The sequence below is a fragment of the Crocuta crocuta genome, unplaced genomic scaffold, assembly GCF_008692635.1.
Source record: "Crocuta crocuta isolate KB4526 unplaced genomic scaffold, BGI_CrCroc_1.0 scaffold3, whole genome shotgun sequence".
NCBI lineage: Eukaryota > Metazoa > Chordata > Mammalia > Carnivora > Hyaenidae > Crocuta > Crocuta crocuta.
The window spans coordinates 6,250,978-6,271,120 of record NW_027529934.1 but is presented as its reverse complement, the minus strand read 5'-3'; the positions used below and the strand labels follow the sequence as shown (position 1 = coordinate 6,271,120).

The 20,143-nt window shown below is 38.9% G+C and overlaps 1 protein-coding gene across 1 annotated transcript in view; it reads left to right on the top strand.

Moving 5' to 3' along the window:
• The first annotated feature begins 1,163 nt into the window (after nt 1-1,163).
• ACBD6 (acyl-CoA binding domain containing 6) overlaps nt 1,164-20,143 on the top strand; it is a 194,754-nt gene continuing 175,774 nt past the window's right edge. Inside the window, exons 1-3 of the mRNA XM_077763114.1 lie at nt 1,164-1,434; nt 8,011-8,075; nt 10,713-10,809. Of these exons, the coding sequence (XP_077619240.1) occupies nt 1,213-1,434; nt 8,011-8,075; nt 10,713-10,809 (384 nt within the window). The 5' untranslated portion in view covers nt 1,164-1,212. The remainder of the gene's footprint in view (nt 1,435-8,010; nt 8,076-10,712; nt 10,810-20,143) is intronic.

Sequence of the window (20,143 nt, the reverse complement as noted above, 5' to 3'; positions counted from 1 at the left end):
AGGCACATTCTAGATACTCAAGGAATGTTTGCTGACTCCTGACCAAAGCTTTCACAACTACCTGCCTTTTATTTTTTCTCTTACTTGTCTACCTTTCTCCCATGTCCACCTGCATAAGGTCTAACCCCAAATGGTCACTAACCACTCTTGATTTTTTTTTAACTTTTGATAGGGAGAGAGAGAGAGAGCACGCTGAGTGAGCGCATGTGAGCAGGGGAGAGGGGCAGCGGGAGGGAGAGAGAGAATCTTAAGCAGGCTCCAAGCTTATGGTGCTGGTGGGGGGACTTGATCCCACCACCATTGATTGCATCATGACCTGAGCCGGAATCAAGAGTGGGATGCTCAACGGATTGAGCCGTCCAAACATCCCAATAACCATTCTTTAGTACATTTTCTTTGTACCAAGTCTGATGGAGCTTATTACATCGTTTTGAGACTTAATGAACATTAAGTGTTTTCGTTTTTGTTTTACAACACTTGGGACATAAGAACTACTAAGTAAAAGTTAATTGTTACAATCATGTTAGAGTTTTTGTGTAGTTTTGTGTAAGTTCCTTTGTGTAAGTTCCTTTAAGGCAGAACTGTGTCCCTGATTTCGGTTTCACTTCAGTGTCTTCCAGGCACAGCGGCAAAGTCTCAGTCAGAGAAGAGGCGCGCTAAAGGCGGAGAGGGAGATGGGGGCGTCCCAGTACCGCCCTGGGAAGTGGGGCGTTGCACGGGCGTGCAAAGCGAGACGGAGAGGAGAGGTTCCACCATCAGTCACGCGATTTAGGCGGGGAAAGGCCCGGGCTCCCAAATCTTCATTCATTTTTCAAGTTAGAGCCAAGCCCTCAAGCAAGAGATGTGCGTGCAGGGATCGGAGGCCAGTTTGGGGGCGCCCGGGTCACACACCCCTGGAGACGGGTACAGGCGGAACCTTCGTCCTCAGCTCCGTGTTTCCCGCGACTCCGCTCGCATCGCTACACTACCAAATAGACGGCCTCCTTCCCCACCTCCAATGGCCCATTCCTAGAACAGGTTCCAGACTTTGTGACTAGCAATTTCGACAAAATGATTAACAGACATTCCGATGATGAGGACAGCTTCTCCGAGCACCGTTTCTCTCGCGCGGCCCCGCGAGTTCCCCTTAGGTGAGGGCGCCCAACACAAGCCCGCCNCACCCGATCCGAGGAGCACCGAGCGGACGCAGAGGGACGGACCGAGCAAGGACACATGGCCTCGCCATTCCTGCCCGCGGGGGCCACCACGGGCGACAGCGGCGGAGAGCTGAGCTCGGGGGACGAGTCCGGCGATGTCGAATCCCTCCAGAGCCCCGAGACCGAGGCGTCCGGGAGCCTGGCCGAGCTCTTTGAGAAGGCGGCAGAGCACCTCCAAGACCTGGTTCAGGTGGCCAGCCGGGAGCAGCTCTTGTACCTGTATGCCAGGTACAAGCAGGTAAAGTCCCAGGGAAGGGGTGGGGGCGGGAGCGCCACAGGAGGCCTTCTCTTTCCTCCCCAAGCTAATAGTAATGGCGAAGTGTAAGTTTCTGTGTGTGTATGTGTGTTTAGTCATCTGTTAAGGATTAGCATCATTCTGAATTCGGAAAGGACCTATCTGTTCTCCTAGGAGTAATACTTCACAGGACATTGAATGTCAGTTTTCTGTGTCGTCTCTGACTTGCACCGTGACCATGCGCTTAATGCTTTTACTAACTTAAGAACCTTTGCAAAATGAGGAGGATAAAATAAGATTTATCATTCACTCTTGCTAAAGGGTCATATGGAGGTAGTTATGGAAGTAAGATGGTCATACGGAAGTAATGTTAAAAAAATTGTGAGATCCGAGGGAGTTATATAATTGTAATAAAAAAGTGATGCAGTACAAAATAAAGTATTACCATCTTTATTGTTGTGATTTTTAAAATCCTAAATATATTAGACTTATGTTTTGGCTAAATACGCTTCTGTCTGGTAGATACAATTATAAAAATTTTAGAGCTAGTGAACACCAGGTGAAATAATCCCCTTCTTTTGCGGGAAAGAGAAGCCCCCAAAGCATAGAAGACTTGCCTAGGGTCATACAGAAAAATCAGTCAGAACTAGAACTAGATTGTAGCTCCTGACTTTGTCTAAGGTTCTGAACTTTATCTGGAAATAATAATCGTAATGTCACATAAGACATGTTTAACTTATCATTCCAAGGATCAAAGGGACGAGAAGGAAAAATAATTGCTTTATCGTATTCAACCAGTCCTAGTACAGCATCTTTTATGTGCAGAACCCTTGGGTGTTATGCCTGCAGGGAGTGCAGAGAAGAAAACCATCATAGTATTTGCCTTTAAGAGACTTAAAAAGTTACTTAAGGAATATACATTTAAACATGTGAAAAATTGCTAACAGGAGTTAAATAACATTTTAGAAAAACTCCAGCTCTTCGGAACATTGGAAGCAGTAATGTTCTGGGTAACAGTCCATTTTATTTTACTAAAAAATGTTCACCTTTCTTTTGCTTCTTGGTATCTATTTATTCCTCATGTTTCCTTAAAAAAAAAATAGTGGTGGGGTTCCTCTGTATTCTTCAAGTGAACATGCTCAGTAGAGCTAAGCCTTCTTTTGAAGATTGATGAATTTCAGCTATGAATATCAGTTAAAGTGACTTGAGAGAGCTGTAGACATATATGGTATAAATTATAGTGCTGAATGAAAATTACGCTTGCTTGAATTGGCCTTGGAATTTGCTTCTTTGCAGCAGTTGTGGATATCCATTCTTTCTTTGGTTATTTACATTGTCCAAATAACATTAAAATGAGATTTGCAGTCATTTAACAAGAGTTTATTGAACATTGTACTGGGACCTTTAACATGTCTGAATAATAATTCTCTGGGCAGTATAAAATTTTTCCTACAAATGCCCTGGAGAACATTCTTTTTCTTTGTAGGACATAGCTTTATATACTGATACTAAAGTCATCATTATTAAATACCTGATTTCTAAGTTATCAGTGAAGTCACTTGTCAGTTGGTAATGATTCTGTCTCAAGTATACTCCATCCAGATATTCTGGAAGAGGTGTGTCCCTCACCCTTTCTTTTTTTTTTTTATTTTATTAAAAAAAATTTTTTTTTTTTTTACATNACCCCTCCCTCACCCTTTCAAGAATTTGATGTTAAGGTGTTTAAAAATATTCTGTATCTGGAAATAAAAGTTTTCATTATTAAAGAATAAAATTATGTTTACTTAGATATGACAATGGGACACAATTTTTATCAATCTCTTCTACATATTGTATTTTGAACAGAATCCTGAGATAGTGTTAAAAATAGCGTCTTTGATAGAATAATAAAGTTGAGATTCTGATATAATTTCTGCATGGTGGATCAGAATTTCTCATGACACAATTATGTTTTGTATTTGGAATAGCACTGTATTTTGTAGGCTGAAGGAGGTAAAGTTGTCCCCAGGACAATGATAAAAATACGCTAAGCTGTGCACCTTCTTTTCTTGGGCAGAGCCCTACACTTACCTAATATAATAGCTCTTTTAGTTTCAGATAAGCCTGTAACCCCAAAATCATCTTTTAGTGAAGTTTCAAAAAGATCACACAAATTAATAGTTTTTTGGTTCTCTGCGTTAGCCTACCCGTGCCCAGCAAAAGATAACTCATTGGTACCTGTGAAAACTCTAGGACAATGAAAATTTCAAACTCCTTTTGGCTTCATTTTATAGGAGGCTTCAGCATGAGCACAGTGAGGATACTCAGCATGTTCTCCTACTTTAACCTGGTTACACGATCCGCTGGCATGTGCTATTATTTGTTAAAATATTGTTTCACGGGCACCGGATATATCACATATATCAGAGAGAACAGAGTTTAGATGTTCTTTTAAAATGCTGCATTTTATAACTCTGCTTTACAGCTCATGATTCATTATTTAATGATTTGGAAACTGTTGCTCATCATGTCCTAAAATCCTGTAGTTTTATTTTTCCAGTCTTTTCTGATCCAGAACTATTCTTTGAATGTGGGAATACAAAAGCTTCTGTGTCAGAATACAGGGTCAGCTGCTGAACTTTTATTTTCATTGCACATCATGGTGTGGAGGTAGGTGAGCTAGAGCTGGGAGGGTGGCTCTGCTTCACGAGATCGTCCAGGGGCTTGGTCGTTCTATCCTCCTGTAGCTCTGCCATCCCTCAAGGTAGCACTTCTCAAATTATGGCCTAGAGACCCCTGAGAATCCCTGAGACTTTCTCAGGAGCTCTGTAAGATCAAAACTATTTTTGTAATAATACTAATACACTATTTGCCTTTTTTCTGTGTGATGAAACTGGTGATGCATCAGCACGAATCAAGGCAGTGGCAGCAAACTATACTAGTACTGTATTTTTACAACTATGTACTCAGAGGGGGAAAAAAGCCAGTTTCACTTAAAAATGTCTTTGATAAAGGAGTAAATATCATTGATTTTTATTAATATTAACTCTTGAGTAGAAGTCTTTAATATCGTGTGTGATGAAATGCGGGGTACACACAAGGCACTTCTGCCCACTGAGTTATGCTGGCTAATTGGAGGGAAAACACCTGTGTAATTTTTGAGTTGCAAGCTGAGCTATCCGGTTTTTTCATGAAACATCATTTTTCCTTAACAGAGCCACTCACAGATAAACTGTGCTTATTCAGATTTGAGTATATGGCAGGTAGTTTCTTCAGAGTGATTAAAGTGAGCCTGTCAGTTGAAGGAAAACAGCTGATAGTATGTGTTGCCAATGGTAACATTTGAGCCTTCAAGTGAAAATTGATAGTTTGGAAAATCTGTATCTGTCATATGAACCAAACAGCTTCCTAATACTTAAAAACTTTTTGATGAGATTAATGGTGATATTAATGATTGTAGACTTCTGCTTTTGGTAATGAAATGTGTCAGCATTTGGAAGGAATGCACAACTCAGTGAACCATATTTTCCAACTGTTGCATGGAATGTTACAAATTATGCATGAATAAAAGATCCATTCAAAGTGCAAGTTAGGGCGCATGGGTGCCTTAGTTGGTTGGACTTCCCACTTTGGCTCAGGTCATGATCTCATGGTTTGTGGGTTGGTGTTGGGCTCTGTGCTGACAGCTTAGAGCCTGGAGCCTGCTTCAGATTCTGTGTCTCCCTCTCTCTCTGAGCCTCCCTCACACTCTGTCTCTCTCTCTCTCAAAAATAAATAAACGTTAAAGAAAAAAAAAGTGCAAGTCAGACCATTGGATTTTATTGTAACAGTTATGAAAAGTTCATTGATGTGACCTCAGAGTCCACATTGCATCTGACCTTAAAGAAACTGCCACTTGTTGAGTTTTGGTATGGTATCAAAGAAGAATATCCATAGTTATCTGAAAATGCTGCTAAATTCTTTTCTCATTTCTAACAACAAATCTTTATGAAGCTGCATTTTCTTCATATACTTCAACCAAAGCAACATATTGCAGTAGATCGAATACAGAAATGGATAAGAGAAAACAACTGCCTTCTATTAAGGCAGACATTAAAGAGATGTGCAAAATGTAAATGGCACTTTTCTCAATAAAGCTTTTTTGCTTTAGAATATATAGTTATTTTTATAAAATTTTGTTATTAATTTAATGAGTTTATTATTTTTAAATGAGTTAATGCATATTTTTAAAATGCCTCCTAATTTTTAATATGCTAAATATTGATAGATAGAGCTTACATAAAGTTTCTGGGGGTCCTCATTTTCTGAGAACTTTAAAGGCATCATGAGACCAAAAAGTTTGAGAACTGTTCCCCTGAGAACCACTTTCCCTGGCCAGAGATGGCTCACCGTCACCACATGCATGTTCTAGCCACGGCTCAGGGAAAGGGAAGGACAAGCCCTCTTTTCTTTTCTTTTTTTTTAATGTTTGTTTATTTTTGAGAGAGAGAACAGGGAAAGAGGACCCCAAGTGGGTTCTGTGCTGACAGCAGAGAGCCCAATGTAGGGCTCAAACTCATGAACCATGAGATCATGACCTGAGCTGAAGTCGGTCACTTAACCGATTGAACCATCCAGACACCCCATTAAGGAAGATATTTATATCACTTTCACACACATCTCATCCCCTGAACCTGGGCTGAAGTTGCATGACCACATGTAATGTTTAGCCAGATGACCATGTGTCTGGCTGAGATTTTGTGTGGGAGAAATGGAGAATGGATATTGGTATTTGTTTCTGCCACTGGCTGGTGTCTGGATTAAAAAAACAAAACAAAACAAAAACCAAAGATAGTAAGTAAAGCTGCTTTTATGATGTGTTATATAGTTTCTCTTATGTTTCTAACAATCCAGTAGTTCAAGTGATTTTAGAGATGCCAGAACTGAAGCCTAGATTCTGTGTGGCATGTAAAGCGAAGTGGTATAGAAAAGGAATATTGGACTTAGGAGTCAAACAGTCCTAAGTTCAAATCCTGACTACTAATTCAGGAGTGGGTGCTAATGTAGTATGTGAACTCCCTCAACCCTCCTCAGTTTCTCTGTACTCATTTATAAAATGAGTTTGTAAAGGCAAACCTAAGAGGATTGCTGTATGGCCCATTTGACATAACATGTTAAACTTTTGTTTTACGGTGATCAAGAAATGCAGTTCCTGTGCTCACACTGTTTTCCCTTTTGGTCCCATTATAATAGGTCTGCTCCCATGTAAGGGTGCATTTTAATATTCATCCGAGGGCTGTGTGATTAATTGCCAAGCAAATGACAGAGATGATTATTGTTATGAATTCAGAGATGGATGAAGTCATTGTAGACCGAAAGAGTTCTTACATTCAAACTTTGAGTGGGACTGAAAGGTGTAGCATTTTGAAAAGCTGAAGGAAGAGAAGGCATTTCAGGTGAGGGTGATAACACGAGCACAACAGAGTAAAAATCCCTAAAGCAGGGAGTAGGTCAGTCTGGTTAGCGAGTAGACCATCAGTTTGATTTTAGCAAAATTCAAGTGTGTAAGAGTAATAGATCGTGAGAAGATCTCAGAAATAAATGGGGGTCGGATTTTGGTATCTATTTAGGAAGAATAGATATTTGGTTGAACATGTGCCTGACATATTCATTCCACATCCAGCAAACATTTTTAACAACCTCAGGTTAGGCACTGTATAAGGTGCAATGAGTGTGATAAGAATAGTTTCCTAGAGGCTGTGTTTTGATACAAAGATGAGACTTCACATGAAACTTTCTAATACCAGGTAAAAGTGAAAAGTGCTGTCAGAGGTATACAAAGTAAATGGTGTGAGTTCATCAGAAGGAGATTACTTCTGGCAGTGGGAGTCGGGCTGTGTAATAAATTCTGCACTTGTGTGAATTTCATTTGTTTATTCACAATGAAAATAATTACTGTATAGTTTCACTACAAATGATATTTGAGGATTTACAAATAAATATTGACCACAAACAAGAAAATGATTATAGTGGAGTAGATAGAATTTATATTGTTGTTGAAAAACCCTTGAAAATTTGTTTCATCACTTTCAGCATCTGTATTTGTATTGATTAGTTTCATTATAGGATACTTAACAAAGAGTGTGCTTTCTTCTGGAATTGGGAGAGAGAAAATGGCTGATAGTGTAATGAGAATCAACGTAAACAATATTAGGAATTCTGATAAATTGTACTATAAACTTGTTTTTTGTACGTTTAAAAATTCTTCTATAGAATAAATGGAAATAAGGATTACATAATCTGTATTTATAGTTTGCCTTACATGTATGATTTGTCTACTGTTTTAAGAATACAAGTGTTTGTTACCCATGTATATTTTTTTTTATGTATCACAGTATTAGACAATAGTTGTTTTATGCAGTAGGCCAGCGCAGCCTTTATTTAAAGTTTGTCTTTTGTTTGCTTTTGGAAAGAATGTTAAGTTAAATTGTTATATTTTGTATAGATATTTTCTAATCTATAGTTACTAAGTATACATAATAAATTTGAAAATAAAAAGTTTCTCTGGAATTTCTTTGAAAAAATAAGTTCTTGATTTTTTTTCCCCTTCCCTTCAATTAGGTCAAAGTTGGAAATTGTAATACTCCTAAACCAAGCTTCTTTGATTTTGAAGGAAAGCAAAAATGGTAAGAAATTCTTGGAATCTAATGAGGTTGTTGGAAATGGTTTAGGTGTTTAGGAATTAGAAAGTAGTGAGCAGATTAAAGAATTATTTTTATGTTAATCTCTCTGCTGTAGACTGTACTAACAACAGGCAATTGGGAGAGAGATTAAAAGAATCCGCTTTTAGCTAAGTCTCCTAAAGGATTCTCATGCCATGATGTTGGTATATACTTAGTCCACAACAGACATACACTTCTTACATGTGAATAGCTTCTTAGACAGTGGCGTTCAGAGCTATTCCTTGAGATTTTCCTATCCTGTCATAGAGCCCCTAATGGATCACCACTTCTGCCCTCTGGAAGAATCTTTGGAAGAAGGACAGGAGGATGGGAACAGAGAACAGGCTAAATCCTCATTTTTACTCTTCACCCCATCCCAATTTTATCTTCTCATCTCTATTGCTCTTCTGTTCCTTGCCCCACCCACACCACAGTGAAGAAGTGCTTATAATAATTTGGGGGGGAGAAGGGAGGGGGGAGGTACTAAGTCCATTTCTTTCCTGAATCCATAAAAAATTATACCCTCCCCAGTTTTTTACTTTTAATTCAGAGGTTCCTTCTTATCATATGAGGCCTTATTTACTCTTATCTAAGTGAAAAAAGAGGAATTGTGTACAACAGTACCCCATAGTTACAGAAGGAAAGACTCTGGAGAGTCAGCCCTGGAAAGGATAGGGATTTAAAAAATGAAGTATGGTTGTAGAGAGAAGGGTGCTAGAAAAGGATTCTAACTTTCTATTCTAGAGCAGTGCTCCTCAAAATGCGGTCCCCTGACAAGTTGCCTCCCTGTGGACTGTTACCTAGCTGTAAAGAGATGCAAAACTTGAACTTAATGTAAATCAGTTATGTCATTAAGCACCTGTTCAGCTTTTTTTGGTGTAGGACATTCTCAGTAAGGGAAGCAATGCTTTTATTTCCACTCTGGCAGAAGTTTTCTTTGCTAATGATAACAAATAGTTCTCTGACCCTTTATTACTGTTGTAGAGACTAGCTGATGAAACTTTTATTGTAGTTTGTTGTTTTACCTTAAGAAATTTCTGAACTTCAGCATTATTTTTTTCCACCTGCTTACCTGTTTTTTCATTGTTTTTAGCAATTTTAAAAAGTTTTGATTTTACAACCACTATAATAATTCAGGCAGGAGTCATCAGTGGATGCTGAAACCATTAGATGAAAAACCACTGAGGAGCAGTGTTTACACAATCCTGACCCACAGCTTACTTTTTACTTATAAGGAAGACAACTGGTAGTCACTGCTTCTAAATCCTTAATCTTATCTTTGATGATGACACAAAGTGATGTCATGTGCCCCCTGATGTGATGTGTGGCAAAGCACACGTCACCTATATGTCGCTTTTGCCAAAGCATTTAGCCTGCTTCTAATCACGATTGATCATTTTTGGCAAGAACACTGTAGGTGAGGAAACAATCAGAGAAATCCAAATTGACAGATCTTTTATAAAACAACTGGTTTGGACTCTTAAAAAATGTCAGTATCACGGAAGACAAAAAAAGAAACTCCGTGCTCTGCATGAATCTTGATTGGCTCCTGGTCTGGGAGAAGAAATCTATACAAGACATTATTGGGTAATCAGGGAAATCTGAAGGTAGTGTGTATATTATATGACAGTATTGATGTTAAATTTCCTCAGTTTGATATATGCTGATGTATTTAGGGATAGGGTGTTAGGATGCATTCATTTACTGACTCAAGAGAGTCAGTAAAAATACATTTGGAAAACCTCAGAAAGATACTACATTTGTCGTGTGGAAGCAGGAAGGTAGTGAAAAACTGCGGCACTGAATTGTGTTTTACGCCAGATCAGTGGATCTACTTCCTGGGTGGAAGGAGAACGGGGAGGACAAAACCAAGGAGGAGCCTATCTTGGCAGCTTGCAGAAAAAAGAAGAAAAGGATGACCCAGAAGTGGGCACAGGATTAAAATAATACTCTTGGTATTTATACTGCAAGTAGCCCCTACCTTCTTTCTCATTAGAATTCTTATCTCTGTCCTTACCACCCCTCACTTTTGAAGTCCCTGCCTCAGGACCCACTACTAGCAGCTTACAGATGGGATAACAGCAGAATGGGAAGGTGTGTTTCTCACAGCTTAAATAAGAAGTTTGAAGTGTTTTCCCAAGAAGTATTGTTTCGTGTGCTGATTAGTTCATATGTTACCGAAATGCTGTAAGCACAGTTAATTCAAAAGGTGGAAACTGCTTTTATTGGTCTGTAGATCATACATTCTCAGTAGGGATGAATGGTGAGTTTTGGGGAGTTATAAAATCTTGGATATTATAGTGTTTGTGGTCTTCCAAAATTCAATTGATATGCAATGTATCTGTTACTAAAGTTTCATGGGGGAGGGTGATTAGGAAAAAAGAAGTCTGAAAAGGCTCCTTCGATGGTAGGATATAAGGTGTATATTGGTATAGACCAATGTGAGTGCAAAAAAAAGAGACCTACTCATCTGTGGCTTATTATATCTATTTCCCACATCCTTAAAATGTGCATGCCAAGTTTTTAATACTAAAAAGGAATGTGCTGTTTGTGTTACTTCCATAGTTAATGAGTGGTCATTTTGGATATTCTTTACTATAGGGAAGCATGGAAAGCACTTGGTGATTCAAGCCCCAGTCAAGCAATGCAGGAGTACATTGCAGTAGTTAAGAAATTAGATCCAGGTTGGAATCCTCAGGTAAGATTTGATGATTGTAAATAATGCTTTCCAAAAACATATCTTCTCAAAGGTTTAAAACCGAGCTTAGGCTTAGGTAACATTTTTAAAGTTTTCTTTTCTTTTTTAAAAAAAAATTTTTTTTTTTTTTTAATTTCTAGGGGGGAGAGAGAGAGAGAGACAGCGTGAACAGGGGAGGGTCAGAGAGAGAGGGAGCCACAACTGAAACAGGCTCCAGGCTCTGAGCTGGCAGTCAGCACAGAGCCCGACGCAGGGCCCAAACTCACAAACCGTGAGATCATGACCTAAGTGAAAGTTGGATGCTTAACCGACTAAGCCACCCAGGCGCCCCTAAAGTTTTATTTTCTTAAAAGATTATGAAGTTATTATATTTTTCTGTCTCAAAATGCTATTGCTTAAATAGTAACATAACCAGCTACTGATTCTGAGAACTTCTCTGAATTATAGAGAATTAAAGCATGATCATAATTTCCACTTTGTAAAAACTCCATTCATTTCAGAATTGGAAACCGTTTAACATGAGATAATCATTATCTTGAGAAATGGTAGCTTTCTTTTGGACTTTTTTTTTTTTATGAGCAGTTTCTGTGCAAGTACAAAATGCTTTTTGTTGGGGATAAAATGTGTGCCAGACATGCTTTCTACCAGTGTGTAGCTTAAAAGTACATTAGAGAAGAGAGGGGCACGTGGGTAGCTCGGTTGGTTAAGCGGTTGACTTTGGCTCAGGTCATGATCTCATGGTCCATGAATTTGAGCCCTGCATCAGGCTCTGTACTGACAGCTCAGAGCCTGGAGCCTGCTTTGGATTCTGTGTCTCCCTCTCTCTCTGCCCCTCCTCCATTCATGCTCTGTCTCTCTCCCTCTCAAAAGTAAACAAACATTAAAAAATGTTTTAAAGTACAGTAGAGAAGATAAAACATACCAAAATATGATCATTGTATAAAACAATGGAAATGCAAGTGCTTGGGATCCAGTGGAAAGAGGTTACTTTGTACCTTGGGGGTATTGGATATTGTTCACTTAAGTGTACCCTTTTTTTCTAGTGACTTATTGGAGAACATCTAGAAAGAATTTAATAACAGTGGGATTGCTATTTTATTTGAAAAGTTTTTTGAAAACATGGTTGACAGGTGTTTTAGTGAGATAGAGGCTGCATTGGTATCATGTCAGAAATGCAAATTGAGGGCTTCCTGGGTGTCTTGGTGGGTTGTGTCTGACTCTTGATTTTGGCCCAGGTCATGATCTCATGGTTCATGAATTCAAGCCCTGCATCAGGCTCTGCACTGCCAGTGTGGAGTCTGCTTGGGATTCTCTCTCTCCCTCTTTTTCTGCCCCTCCCCTGCTCATACTCTCTCTGTCCAAAATTAATAAACTTAAAAAATGCAAATTATTATTTTTCATTAATAATATTTAGACCAAACATTTCAGTAATGAATGAATTCAGCAATTTTCAGATTTCTTTTTGGTAATAATTAAGTTATTTCATTGATACACGTTTTACCAGCTTGAAAGAATTTTGTTCCATTATCATGGAATCTTATTAAAAAAATTTTTTTTAGCACTTATTTTTGAAAGACAGAGACAGAGCACAAGTGGGGGAGGGTGGCAGAGAGAGGAAGACACAGAATCTGAAGCAGGCTCCAGGCTCTGAGCTCTCTGTGCAGAGCCGGATACAGAGCTTGACCCTGCAGACCATGAGATCGTGACCTGAGCTGAAGTTGGATGCTTAACCAGCTGAGCCACCCAGGGACCCAATCATGGAATCTTAAAATGTCAGAGTTGCAAGGAATCTTAAAGATTATATATTATGAGATATAAAAATCTATCTTAATTGTGACTACAAAGAGGGGGAGATAACCAGCTTAGGGTATCTTTAAATGATATGACTGGCTTTTTGAAGTTATTGAAACATTTCCTGATGTTTTTGATGTGTGTGAATATTCATTTTCAGAAATATTCCATTTTGTTAATATCTTTTGTAGAACAAGTTTTCATACAGGTACAGATCATAGAGGCCCTAAGGACTTCATATCTGAAATTCAATGGTCAAAACAGGCGTCCCTCTGTACTATACTCCTGAACATATATGGCACAGTGTCTGAAAAGCACAACAAGGAGGGTGCACCTGGGTGGCTCAGTTGGTTAAGCATTTGACTCTTGGTTTCAGCTCAGGTCATGATCTCATAGTTTGTGGGTTTGAGCCCTGTGTCAGGCTCTATTTTGACAGTGCTGAGCTTGCTTGGGATTCTGTCTCTCCTTCTCTCTCTGCCCCTCTTCTACTTGTGCTCACTCTCTCTTTAATAAATAAACATTTAAAAATAAGTAAATTAATAAATAAAAAGGAAAACAAAACTTGAATTTGAATGCGTTTTGGTGAGTACTTGTTAGTGGCTGTGGTCTTAGTTCTTCCCTATTGATTATACTTGACTGTTTCTAATGGCTGGCCCATGTAGACATTTGAGTTGTATGACTTTTTTTTTAATGTTTATTTATTTTGAGAGAGAGAGAAAGCACAAGCAGAAGATGGGCAGAGAGAGAATCCCAAGCAGGCTTCATGCTCAGTGCCGACCCTGATGTGGGGCTCGATCTCATGACCAATGAGATCATGACCCGAGCCCAAATCAAGAGTCAGACACTTAACTGACTGAGCCATCCAGGTGCCCCTGAGTTTATAACTTATGATAAATGACAAAAATTATGATTTCTTACCTTTAATACCTTAATTACTACTAAATAAAGTTGTGTTATATATCACTTTTAGAAATGGTTGCAGAGTCTTTGTGGTTAGGTAGTTCTTTCTTATAGAAATTTAAACAGGCAGTAAGGATGCTTTTTAAAAATATCTAAATCACCTGGGTGGCTCAGTCAGTTAAGCATGTGACTTTGGTTCCAGTTATGATCTCATAGTTCATGAGTTTGAGCCTTGCATTGGGCTCTCTTGCTGTCAGCATAGAGCCCACTTCCGATCCTCTGTCCCCCCCCCCGCCTCTCCCCTGCTGTCTCTCAAAAATAAACATTTAAGAAAAAAAAATCTAAATCTTACCTTTTGGACATAAATTTGAATAAACCAAACAGAATCAAAGGTACTTTCAAATAAAGATCATTCTTTAATACTTCGTTCTAAAAATACTTTGACATCTGTAATCTAGTTATAAAGAGGAATTTTATGTTTTGTATACATTTTTAAAATGTTTATTTATTTTGAGAGAGGAAGAGAGAGCACGTGAGTGGGGGAGAGGCAGAGAGAGAGGGAGAGTCAGTCCTAACCAGGCTTCATGCTGTCGTCACAGAGCCTGATGTGGGGCTGGATCTCACAAACTGTGAGATCATGACCAGAGCTGAAATCAAGAGTTGGACGCTTAATTGACTGAGCCACCCAGGCGCCCTGTTTACATTTTTGTATTTAATTTAAACACTCTGAGCTGGTCTCCTTTGACACAGCTTTTTTTTCCCTTTCTTTTGACTGGTATGAAGTTGATATAACTGAAATCTCAAGACATGTGGTATTCATTCATTATCTCATAGGTTAAAAGAAATCATTTTCTTTTGATGCTAGTTTCTGCAAACAAATAATAATAGATCTCATTGTTGAATGTGCTAAGTTCTTTATACGTATTGTCCTTTGAAATCTTCATGAGAATCTTAAAAATTAGAGTAGAAACAATTATTGTCTGCATTTTAAAAATGAGGAAGTTTAGGGACGTCTGGATGGCTCAGTGGGTTAAGCATCCCTCCCCCGTGCTTTCTCTCTCTTAAAATAAATAAATAAACTTAAAAAAAAAAAGAAAGGCCAGCTGGGTGGGTCAGTTGGTTAAGCATCCGACTGTTGATTTCAGCCCAGGTAATGATCTCAGGTTGGTGAGATCGAGCCCCATGTGGGGCTCTGTGCTGACAGTACTAAGCTTGCTTGGGATTCTTTGTTTCCTTCTGTCTCTTGTTCCCATTCATGCATGCTTTCTCTCTCTCTCTTTTTCACACTCTTTAAAAACAAGTTAAACTTTAAAAAATAAATAGAATTTAAAAAATGAGGAGATTCAGGCACAGTGGTTTAGTGTCTTCCCCAAGATTAGCCAGCTAAAAAATGATGGTGCTGCGATTTGCACTTTTATGTATGTCTAGGAGTCCAGAACCCCACTCTTCACCACTCTGCCATCTGTTCTGTAGCTGACATTTTATATTTATGTGTATTTACACACATACACATTTCTATATATATAAAGTGTATGTATAGCACGTGAAATTATGTAAAAGTATGTATAGCATGAAAAATTCAAGTAAAAGTAGTTACCATTTTAATCAAAGATCCATGGAGTGAAGTATAGAATGAAGTATGAAATGAACAATGCTGTAAAATGTAAACCCTTGAGGGGTGCCTGGATGTCTCAGTCAGTTAAGTGTCCCAACTCTTGATATCAGCTCAGGTCATGATCTCATAGTTTGGGAGTTCAGTCTCTGTGTTGGGCTCTTTACTGATGTATGGAGCCTGCTTGGGATTCTCTCTCCTTTCTCTCTGCCCTTCCCCTGCTTGCTTTCAAAATAAATAAACATTAAAAAATATAAACCCTTGACTATGTTTTCTGTTAGGTCTCGTCTTATCTCAAGAATATGCTGTTGAGGGGCACTTGGGTGGTTCATTTGGTTAAGTGTCTGACTTTGGCTCAGGTCATGATCTCACAGCTCATAAATTTGAGTCCCATGTTGGACTCTGTGCTGACAGCTCAGAGCCTGGAGCCTGCTTTAGATTTTGTGTCTCCCTTTCTCTCTGCCCCTCACCCACTCGTGCTCTGTCTTTCTCTCTCTCTCAAAAGTAAATAAACATTAAAAAAGAAAAAGGAATGTGCAGTTGACTGTCTAATCAAGGCAGTTCTTTTTGCCTTATTTGTTTTTTTTGCCAGGGTAAGAAGGGTGAGTTTTTATTTTGATATAACTTATTTTTATTATTTTTGACAAATAAAAATTATATACATTTAAGGTGTATTTGATACGTGTATACATTGTGAAATTACTAACACAAACTAATTACATGGTTACCATTTGTGTGTGTGTGCTGAGAATACTTCATATCTACTCTCTTTAGCAGATTTCAAATATATAATATGTTAACACTATATTAACTAATGTACATTATTATTAACTAATGTTTACCTCATATACTTAAAACAATTTTAAAAATATGTATTTATTTTTGAGAGAGAGTGCGAGCAGGGGAAGGGCAGAGAGAGAGGGAGACACAGAATCTGAAGCAGGCTCCAGGCTCTGAGCTGTCAGCACAGAGCTGGACGCGGGGCTCGAATTCATGAGCCATGAGATCATGAACTGAGCCAAAGTTGATGCCCAACCAACTGAGCCACCCAGGTGCCCCAATATAATTTTTTTAAAGTTTCAGAAATAATACAAAGAACTTCTGGATGGTCTTTATATAGATACACCAGTTGTTTATGTTTCCTTTAGCATTCTATTTACATATATACACTCAAAATTTTTCTGAACCATTTTAGACTTTACCACTAAATACTTCATTGTTTCTTAGAACACGGACTTTCTCTTCTATAACTACACCATAATTATAAAAATTGGGACTTTTTTGGTGTCATGAGTTCTTTTGAAATTGCTTTTTTTTAAATTCCTGGGCTCTTAGTCCCTCTGGGGCATTACACACACACACGCGCGTGCGCAACAACTGTACATATTTAAGATAACGTACCGTGATTTGATATACATAGAGCGAATGGTTACTACAGTCAAGCTAATTAATATATCCTTCCTTCCTCATATAGTTTCCTTTTTTGATGAGAGTACCTGATATTTACTCTCTCAGCATATTTCAGTACAGTATTATTTATCGAAGTCATCATGCCTTTATGTAATTTATTTTTTTAAAGCTCCATGCCCAATGTGGGGCTTGAACTCCTGACCCTGAGATCAGGAGTCACATGCTGTACTCACTGAGCTGCCAGGCACCCCTATCATGCCTATATATTAGGTCTTTAGATGTATTCATCCTATACAACTGCGACTGTATACCCTTTGACTAACCTCTCCCCATCTCCTATTCCCTACCAGCCCGTTAGTAACCACCTACCCTACTTGCTGCTTCTTTTGAGTTTAGCTTTTTAATTTCCTTAGAGTCTGTATATAAGAGAGATCATATAATATTTGTCTTTGGTTTATTTCACTTGGCATAATGTCTTCCAGGTTCATTTATATTGTCACAAATGGCAGGATTTCCTTCTTTCTCATGGCTGAATCATGTTCCATTGTTTACATATAACACAACTTTTTAAAAAATTATTTTTTTTTAAATGTTTATTTTGGGGAGAGAGAGTGTGAGTGACAGCTTGTGTTCAAGTGGAGGAGGGGCAGAGAGAGAAGGAGACAGAGGATCCAAAGCAGGCTCTGCACTTTCAGCACAGAGCCCCATGTGGGGTTTGAAGTCACAAACTGTGAGATCATGACGTGAGCTGAAATCAGGTCAGGCGCTTAACCGAATGAACCACTCAGGCTCTTTATCCATCTTCTATATCCATTCATTCATAAGTAGACACTTAGGTTGTTTCCGTATCTGGGCTATTGTGAGTCATGCTGCAGTGAACATGGGAGTGCCGGTATCTCTTCAGGATTCCGATTTCATTTCTGTTAGATCTATACCAGAGTGGATTACTAGATTGTATGAGAGTTCCATTTTTAATTTTTTGAGAAATCTTGATGCTGTTTCTTATAATGGTTGTACCATTTTCATTCTGGTCAACAGTGTACAGTACTCTTTTTCTCAAAGTAAGGAATTTTAACATTAAATTCAATATTACTGTTGAACCCATAGTCCATATTCAGATTAATCATTCATTTTAAAATATGCTATATAATTATTATATTATTTTTTATTTATTTTTAGAGAGAGAGAGAGAGAATGCACAGACATACAAGCGGGGAGAGGGTCACAGGGAAAGGGAGAGACAGAATCCCAGGCAGGCTCCACACTCAGTGCAGAGCCCAACACAGGGCTCGATCCCATAACCCTGGGATCATGCCCTGAGCCAAAATCAACAGACACTCAACCGACTGAGCCACCCAGATGCCTACTCCTTCAAAGTTATTTTAAAACATTCTGATCCATCATCCAATCCAGGATCATGCATTGCATTTAGTTGTTGTCTTTTTAGTCTCTTGTAGTCTGCAACAGTTACTTAGCCTTTCTTTTTCTTTCTTGATTGTGATAGGTTTGAAGAATATAGGCCAGCTTTTTGTAGAATGTCCTGTTTGAGTTTGTCTGATATCTCCTCATAACTAGACTCAGATTACACATTTTTAGGAGGAATATGACAGAATTGTGTCCTTCTCAATGCATTATGCCAGGAGATTTTTGATGTTTATTTGTCCCATTATTGGTTATGTTAACTTTGATCACTTGCTTAACATGGTGTCTGCCGGATTTCTCTACTGGAAAGTTCCTATTTTTCTCTTTGTAATTAGTAATTTGTGAGGAGATACTTTGAGACTATGTCAATATCCTTTTCCTAATCAGATTTCATCCACTAGTTTTAACATCCATTAATGATTTTCCAACTTCATAATTTCTTCTACATTTGTTATTTGGCATTCCACTCTGAAAGTGGGCTTTCCCTTCTCTGTTTTTTTGTTTGTTTGTTTGTTTATTTATTTTCAAGAATGCGAAAGATCTAGTATTGTACCCTACCTGCAAGCTAATAAGTTAGCCTGTAACGGTTTCTTAGATGCTGGCAGAGGTATAAGACTCCGGGGTCTGAGCCAAAGGACTTTATTATTCCTGGCAGGGCAAACTGCATGAGATTCATTTGATTTGCATTGGTTTCTCGTATCCCCCAAGTCCCACAGGAATGACGCAGGTGGGCCTAGATGGATTCCTGCATATGCAGTGGGTTGTGCTATAGCAAAGGAGTGCTGAGCTTTGGGGATTCACCACTTTTATAGTAGGTGGAAACAATCCTGCTCTTTGTCAGGGGTTGGGAAGGCATTACCTCATTTGTGAGGGTTGCTTGCTGCACACACAGCCCTGAGAAATGGCCTAGGTAGAGAGTGGTCAGAGCCTGTCATACTGATGAGAATGTGCTGATTACCTCTCCCAGCATTTTATATATTTATATTGGTACTGTATATACTTAGGGATTTCTGTTTTATTCAGTGGGTTATAATCTATTACCCATCCTTACTTATGGCTACTGGGAGCTCCTTCAATACGGCTTCTGTCCTTTTGATACGTGTCCATCATTCTTTGAGCAGTTTCTTACTTTTTGGCACACGATGTTACAGGCTATATTAGTTTCCTAGAATTGCCATAGCAAAGTACCACACATTGGTACTTTGTAGTTGAAAACAACAGAAATTTATTGTCGCAGTTCTGGAGGCTAGAGGTCCAAAATCAAGTGTTAGCAGAGCCAGGCTGTCTTTGAAGCTGTAGGGAAGAATCCTTCCTTGCCTCTGCCAGCTTCTGGTGGCCCTAGATGTTCCTTAACTTGTGGCAGCATAACTCTAGTCTCTGCCTCTGTCTTCACATGGCCTTCTTCCCTGTGTGTCTGTATCCAAGTTTCCCTTTCCTTTTTCTTACATAGACACCAGTCATTGGATTTGGGGCCCACCTCAAACCTCATCTTAACTGTCCCCTCACTCTGATTTTTAAGGTATAATTGGCATAGAATATCATGTAAATTTAAGATGTAAAACATATTGACAGATTTGGGGAAGATGGCAAGGGAGTAGGAGGATCCTAGGCTCACCTTCTCCCACTGATGCAACTAGATAACTATAAAGTCATCCTGAATATCTCAGAAATTGACCTGGGTCAGTTTCATCCACTGAAATTGATTGACATCGAATCCACTGAGTTGATTGGCAGAACAAACTTCATAACTAAACGCAGAAAAGATGCCAAGAAGGTAGGAAGTACAGAGATGTGGTTTGGGAAAAAAATGGATTGTGGCCACTACAGCGGGAAGGGGGCCTTGGATGTGGAGAAGAGTGAGAGACAGACTAGAACACAGGGGAGCACATGGGGAAAACGAATCCCCATAGCAATTGGGTTGGAAAAGGTTTTAAAAGGAGCTAGATTTCATGAATCCTTACAACCAGCAGGGCTTAAAGCCTTGACTTTTCAAGGTCAGTGGGCTTTGCTTGGGATAGCCTGTAGGCCTTGGGGCAGCTCTTGGAGAGAAAGCAGGGCACACAGCCTGTGAATATACAGTGTGGAACAATGATCTGAAGAGCGCCTCTGGCATATGGTGAGAAAATTATTAGCCTCATCTCAGAGTATATCCCAGAGAGGCAGAATTCATGGAAAAATACCTCCAGGAACAAAGGAACT